This window comes from Habropoda laboriosa, unplaced genomic scaffold, assembly GCF_001263275.1.
Source record: "Habropoda laboriosa isolate 0110345459 unplaced genomic scaffold, ASM126327v1 scaffold5, whole genome shotgun sequence".
NCBI classification, from domain to species: domain Eukaryota; kingdom Metazoa; phylum Arthropoda; class Insecta; order Hymenoptera; family Apidae; genus Habropoda; species Habropoda laboriosa.
In genome coordinates, this window is record NW_017100161.1 from 4,545,721 (window position 1) to 4,552,744 (window position 7,024).

The 7,024-nt window shown below is 33.9% G+C and overlaps 2 protein-coding genes across 2 annotated transcripts in view; one reads left to right on the plus strand and one right to left on the minus strand.

The window, feature by feature from the left end:
- LOC108578261 (malate dehydrogenase, cytoplasmic-like) overlaps positions 1–669 on the minus strand; it is a 2,243-nt gene extending 1,574 nt beyond the window's left edge. Inside the window, 2 exon segments of the mRNA XM_017941555.1 lie at positions 43–247; positions 570–669. Coding sequence (XP_017797044.1) covers positions 43–247; positions 570–572 — 208 coding nt within the window. The 5' untranslated portion in view covers positions 573–669.
- Positions 670–1,735: 1,066 nt separating this feature from the next.
- LOC108578353 (phosphatidylinositide phosphatase SAC1) lies at positions 1,736–4,070 on the plus strand. Its single transcript, XM_017941673.1, has 8 exons — positions 1,736–1,795; positions 1,904–1,995; positions 2,071–2,411; positions 2,483–2,594; positions 2,675–3,021; positions 3,098–3,475; positions 3,557–3,724; positions 3,792–4,070. The coding sequence occupies exons 1-8, from the start codon at positions 1,758–1,760 to the stop codon at positions 4,068–4,070; spliced, it is 1,755 nt and encodes a 584-aa protein (XP_017797162.1). The 5' UTR covers positions 1,736–1,757.
- The last annotated feature ends 2,954 nt before the right edge of the window (positions 4,071–7,024 follow it).

The following is a 7,024-nucleotide window of genomic DNA, read 5'->3' on the forward strand; positions in this document are numbered from 1 at the left end:
TATATTATTAAAAATCCCTTAGCCATCAATTTATGTTTTTACCTCTTAAAAGTGAAAGTGCTAAATCTTGTAATTCCATAACTACTCCTTCCAATACTTTCATCATAACTGGAATATCTAATAAATGAAGATTAATAGGTTGATTTGGGCCAAAAACTGTACCAGCTGCAAGCTGGTACAATAGGGAATAGGCAATTTGCCCTGCAGCTCCCGTAACCACAACATTAATTGGTTTCACTGATTCACTCTAAAAAATTAAAAAAGCAAAAATTCAATTAAATAAGCATAAACTATTCAGAATTGAAATAATAGTGTACTTAGCTATAAATATAACAAATTTCTGTAGATTCTTAGTTTTTGTAGAATAATGATTTCATTAATACAGGTGGTTACAGTTAGTACAATATGTTAGAGTAATTAATAAATAACAAATTGAAAATAACGAATATTTTGAAAATGTATTGAAGGTCGTATGTAGGTTAAGCAAATGTTACATAGAATATAAAGTTTTAGTTTATCTTACATTACTTTTATAATATAAAATGTTTTATACAACTCTTAAAACTTACCATGATTTAATACGTCTGATTATGAACAGTAAAATTTTTAAATGATATGGATAAAAATCATTAACGAGCACTCCAGAGGTACTAAGGTCAATCAGGATGATTGATGTAATAACATTGACAGCGTTGGTCTGGAAGATAGATTCGAATTCGAATGATAGTACTGGAGGCCATGTATTCCAATTAATTTACTCCATACTTTAGTCGGTAAAGAAGTAGTATTATTTAATTTATATATTATGGACTACATATATATAGAAAGACACAATTTTCACGTTACACAGTTAAGTTAGAATTATGCAAAAAATTCAATATTTTATTAAATATAATTTGCAAATTAAATTCCGGTATTTTCTTGTACATACGTACAATTTTGTACGTGATTAAGATGTCTAAGCTGAACAAAAAGTGTGGAATAATTTAAGCCGTTATTTTGATCTTATTCCAATGTCAAATACATACTTTACAGGTAAAATTTTGTTGCATAATATTTAAAAATATCGCGTACAAGTTCAAAAATTTATTTAAGCAAATTATCCAATTGGAATGCTGTCTACTTTGCCGCCATCTATTCAAAGATATTGCAAACTCCATAATATGTATTTAATTTAACGGAATGATTCATCATCTAAATACTGATTGTACTGTGACGTAAAATTTGAACGCTGTACGGTAATTTATAATAATTTACGTAGTTTTTTATATTGTAACTTAATTTTGTTTAATTATAATTAACATTCAAGTTTGTTAAAATGATATTGCTATATTTGACCAAAATATTTTATAAAAGTAGAATATTAAATATTTATTCACTGACGTGGTGTTATTAGTAATATAAATAGGGAAACGTTGGCTACTATGACGATCTAAAATTTCAACATCTTCTGTGCTTATACAGTAGCAGCACTGTGTAGTGTATCGTACCGCGAAGGATAGGAGAAGTTAGATACGTGTGGAGGTTACTCCGATTTTGACAAATTTCGATCATGCTAATTCAAATATTAAGTTGACAACTGTTTGAAAATTAATCTGTAGCTAAGTTTAGGTCATAATCTACTTTGGGCGTATGTATTATGTATAGATTACGATTGTTATTGTCATTGTAGTTTATTTTTTCTCGTGTGTTGTCTTTCATTTTTTTGCCAATTTGTATTATCGTAATACGCATCGCAGAAATTATTCTACAGCAATATGAAGCTGCATGCAGATGTATATGACAAATTATATTTGTAAGTATTTTGTATACATATTTTTTTATTGCTACTAAGTATTTAACGTACGATTGGAAAGTAGTATGTTGACATATCAATTTCACTGACAATCATTTGTTTTTTCAGATACATAACTCCTGAAAAGTTTTATGTTGAACCTATTGGAACTAAAGTGTTACTTGTAGTTGATAGAGTGAGTCAGCAAATTTATACACAAGGTAATTGACAAGTGTATCTTATACTTAGTATGATTGTGAGGCATTAATTTTTTAAATATTTCTCTCATGTTTTAGCTGGTACAGCCAGTCAAATTCCATCAACTGCAAGTCGTAGAAAAATATGGGGTATAATAGGAACTATAAGACTGTTAGCATGTCGGTATCTTATAGTTATATCAGAAGCTGCAGAAGTTGGAACCATAGCTGGCCATCAAATTTTTAAAATAGTTGCAACAGAAGTTATACCCTATACTAAATCTTCATTGCATCTTAGTGAAAAACAAGTGCAAAATAATTCAACATATTTAGAAATGATCAAATCTGTATTAAGTACACCTTATTTTTATTTTAGTTATACATATGATCTTAGCCATACTATGCAAAGACTTCATAATACACCACCTGAATTTTTGCAGGTCATTATCTGTAATTATTACTAACTGATGGTTTGTACTTTATAATTGAACATATTGTATTTGTCATATAGATGCCACTTCATGATAGAGTAGATCCAAGATTTGTATGGAATGCATATCTTCTACATGACCTAACATCAAGGCCTGAACAGTATAAATTCTGTTTGCCTATTATTCATGGATGTATCCTTTGATACAAAATGATCTATAAAATATATTTATCTTAGATTTTCATGCAGATATTTTCCTTAATGTGTATTCAGTTGTGTCATTAAATACTATTACTGTAACTGGTAGCACATCATTTAATTTGGGTATTGTATCTAGACGCAGTGTGCATCGTGCGGGAACAAGGTTGTTCTCACGTGGTATAGATTCTACTGGTAATGTTTCTAATTATGTAGAAACAGAGCAATTGATCGAATTCAGTGGACATCGCATTTCTTTTGTACAAACACGTGGCTCAATTCCTTTGTTCTGGTATCAGGCACCAAATCTAAAATACAAACCTAAACCTCAGTTGAGTACTCATGAAGATCATCAGACTGCCTGTGCTCGACATTTTGAAGCTCAAATATTTCATTATGGGAAACAAATTTTAATAAATTTGGTAAGCTGATAAGAAGACATAAATGATAATGTTTTATCGATGCTACTTTTATTTTAACATTTTAATTTTTGCACAGATTGATCAACGTGGTCCAGAAGCTATACTTGAAAACACATACCGTAATGTAGTACAACGAATAAATAATGAAAACGTTCGGTATGAAAGTTTCGACTTTCATGCTGAATGTAGACGATTAAGATGGGACCGATTAAACGTTCTACTCGACCGATTAGCTCACGATTTAGAACAAATGGGTTATTTTTTACTGTTGGAAGATGGAACACTTTTATCAGCGCAAGATGGAGTTTTTCGAACCAACTGTATCGATTGTCTTGATAGAACGAACGTTGTTCAAAGTATGATAGCAAAGAGAGTTCTTAATGATGCGTTATCGAGGTTGGAAATTCTTAGAAGGATCGAAGATCATCCAAGTATCGAAGATCTTTTCAAACGGGTTGGTGTGCAATTTACACATCTGCTTTTTTCTTATTTGCAATTTCTGTATATTAAATGTCAATTGTGATATCACCTTTAGATTTGGGCTGATAATGCGGATGTAATAAGTATTCAGTACTCAGGTACTGGTGCATTGAAAACAGATTTTACACGAACGGGAAAACGCACTAAGTTAGGTGCAATGAGAGATGGTTTGAACTCTTTAACAAGATATTACAAAAATAATTTTACCGATGGTTACAGACAAGTATGCATCTTTTTTCCGATAGATTTTTCTTGTTTATACCTGTATATAATAAGTATTCATTCAATAGGATTCATTGGACTTATTTTTGGGTCGTTACATCATTCAAGATGGCGAATGCACATTAGTACAATGTCCTTTGGAGTCTGAAAGAAATTGGCGTTATGCTACGTTCCCCTTGGTACTTCTCGTTGCATCATCTATGTTGGTAGCTCACATAATACTTCCTTCGAGATATAGTACTGAAATTTTGTTGTATATGTTATTTTGGGGTGCTATGGTAGCCGGTACATTCGCGACTATCATTCATCATGGCAAACAATATGTGGATAAACCTAAATTGATTTAAAGAAGCTGTTAAGTTCAGGTAGCACATATTGTGAAATATTTTTAAGTTGGAAAGTGTTACACATTTCTTGTTATTTTTTATGTTTCAAATTTTTAATACATTCTTGTGTCATTAGATGTTAGGATTCGTTTAAAAATGAAAATTATTAGACTGTATAATATTTAGATTTATTCCAACTTTGCACATGTATTACAATCGCATTTTATGTTTCGGGAAAATTGTAGGTGTAATGATATCGGTGGGATAAGTGTAGTAAAAATCTGACAATTGTGTATTGATGTATATAGATTAACAACGTAGTTGATATTTCTAATTGAAATATTGTTAATACCTTTGCATTTCAAAGTAGAATAAGGTGTAACATGTGAGGGCATATTGCTCATTCCTTTCTTCGTCAGCTTGTCACGTTTTAAGGAAATTTTGTAAAGTATTGTAAAAAGTTTTCAATATCGAGCAACATTTGCTCGTATATAAAGTCAGCCAACAGTATAGTGCTTGATATCTACCGTCCGTGGATTACCTGCAACAATTAACTGTTTGGCCGTTCGTTTTAAATTCTAACATTGCAGATGTGTGACGGTACATAACGTCTACTTATAATTGAACGAAATTAGTGAACAAAATTGAACAAAATTAGTAATGAATTAATATCGATTTATTTCAGTGAAACCGAAAACAAGTTTCAAGGGATAATACAATCTTAACGATTGTCTGTCATTTGTAAAAGCTCTAAGACCTAGTCAAAAAGCAGATCGCATTTTAATACATGCGAAGTTTTATGTATTACGACGTTTTTGTAGGCGTACAATATCGAACCAAAGCATGTAATGTTTTAAAAATTGTATCGTATCGTAAGCCCGTAACAATCATCAGTTACGATTCCGCATAGTCAGTTTGATTGTAATGAATGATCAGGAGGTGAACGGGGGGTGCATTCTGGCGAAAAAATATTTTTTAATATTAAGAAATAACTTTCATACTAAAGTACCTAACACAAACCGATACCTTTGACCCGATATACATTAATAAAGTTGTTTTCTCTCTTGCAAATCCAAGTATGTATGTAGTTACGTTTCCTTTTAGTTGTAAGAAGTGTGCAGCATCGACTGTCGTGGAAGTCCATTTCATTAATGTAACACGCTAAATGACTTGGGAACACGAATGTTGATTTGTCAATTAAACATGCCATCCGTCTGCTTCGTTCCTTGGTGTATCCATTAGATAAATTCAGTTATAATTACGGGATTGTTATTTACCTTGAGCCAGAGACGTTTCCGTATTTGCCTTGGTGTTCAATTTACGTCTTTCTGCATGAAACACGAGCGGTCGCGAGAAACGTGTGCCATTATGTGAAATTCTAACAATGTGCTTTTATTTTTATTATTTTTACAACGTTCCAAAGTTTTTCTTAAATCTTAGTATTTATTTATCGCAGAGAAAATTCGAGATTTGGAAGGAAATCTACTTGACCTTACAGAAACGTTAGTGTTACGTTGTCTGCCCATAGGTGGTTCATTTCTACTTAACGATTCTATTAAAAGCACGTTTCAAACGCGGGAAATTCTTTCAAAGGATCACCAAGGACAAACAACTTACCTAGATTCCCCTCCGTTCATGTAAATTTACAATATATATATTAACATGTAGTTCCAGAAAGCATCATTAATATACCAGTTCCACTGTTTACCTAAACAAGATAGAATTTCCTTGTTGCTTGCGTACTGGCTGGTGTCACTGACTGCTGTTAGTTTATGGAATTGGTAAAACGAACGAGGTTCATGGCCAACAGTGTCAAATGTAGGTCGTTCCTCGTTAGGATGTTTATTCATTAGTGATCGATTAAAATAAATCAATGTCATCGACAACTAATAGGACCGTTTCTTCTACCTTGATCCAGCTTCTTTGCATTGAAATCATAATTTTCATAAGTATAACGTGTAAATCTTGTCAGACGTAAAATCTATCGCGATCATGCGTGGTAAACAGACAGAACAGTTGGTTATATGGTTTCACGCGTGTATTTTAACGCTAATGGTAGCACGGTCGTTGTGTCTGTCGGCCTTTTCTTCATTCCTATTGACAAAGATGCCTGTGGGAGGAAGGAAAACAGGCGGGCGTCGTCATTTCCGAACCGAGGTGAAACTTTCCGTGGCTTTGAGCCTTTGACAAACGGTCGGCCGTAATTGGATTCGTTTTATAAAGTTCCAACGAAACGTGCAGCTTTCTGCTATTAATCGGCGATGGTAAGCGGCGCTCTGCTACAGCGACGGAGGCAGAGAGAGAGAGAAGAGAGAAAGGGATAAAGAGAAAGAGAGAGGGAGAAAGTGCGGACTCTAGGTTGACGGGGGTGATTAATTTGATTCAATTACAAACCGACGGCAGATCCAGGGCATCGATTTTATTACCATTTCTCCTCTTCTCTCGCATCCATAGGATCTTCGCACTCGACGTGCACTAAGAGAGAAAAAAAGGAGCGAGAGAGGGGGAAACCACGTGGTACATCGCGTTCACTTTGTGTTCACTTTACGTTCGTCGTTTCACTCGCGGTGCTTTTTCCACTGATAAATCAATTATTAGAGGTCGAGTATTCTTTATCAGATCACACGTAAACACGTGCAACATCATGTTACATTTCCTTTGAATTCTTGTTTTTTTCAAATTTTAAGGTCATCTTGATTTCTCGAGAGGGAGGTGCAGAGGATTGAAAAGCGATCCGCGAATAATTATCGATGAAAGAGGAATCCCGTCCCTTTGATTAATTTACCTAGACTCGAGTGGAATACCGAAAATCGAAGCGGAGATGAAAAGGGGAAAAGGTGGAAAAAAAAAAGAAGAATTTCCTCCCTAGCGAAGTGAAGAGGCGTTGCTCGATTTCACACCTGCTCGCGGTGCGCGCGTGTGTGCACGGCATGCTGTAGATCGTTCGCCGCTTTGCGTCCGCGGAAAACGCGGCT

Bases quoted from the DNA above. Each gene is read 5' to 3' on its own strand.
- LOC108578353 (XM_017941673.1), top strand. From the start codon at position 1,758: ATGAAGCTGCATGCAGATGTATATGACAAATTATATTT. The intron at 2,412-2,482 runs GTCATTATCTGT...TTTGTCATATAG, and splicing joins CACCACCTGAATTTTTGCAG to ATGCCACTTCATGATAGAGT. The intron at 3,725-3,791 runs GTATGCATCTTT...TTCATTCAATAG, and splicing joins TTACCGATGGTTACAGACAA to GATTCATTGGACTTATTTTT.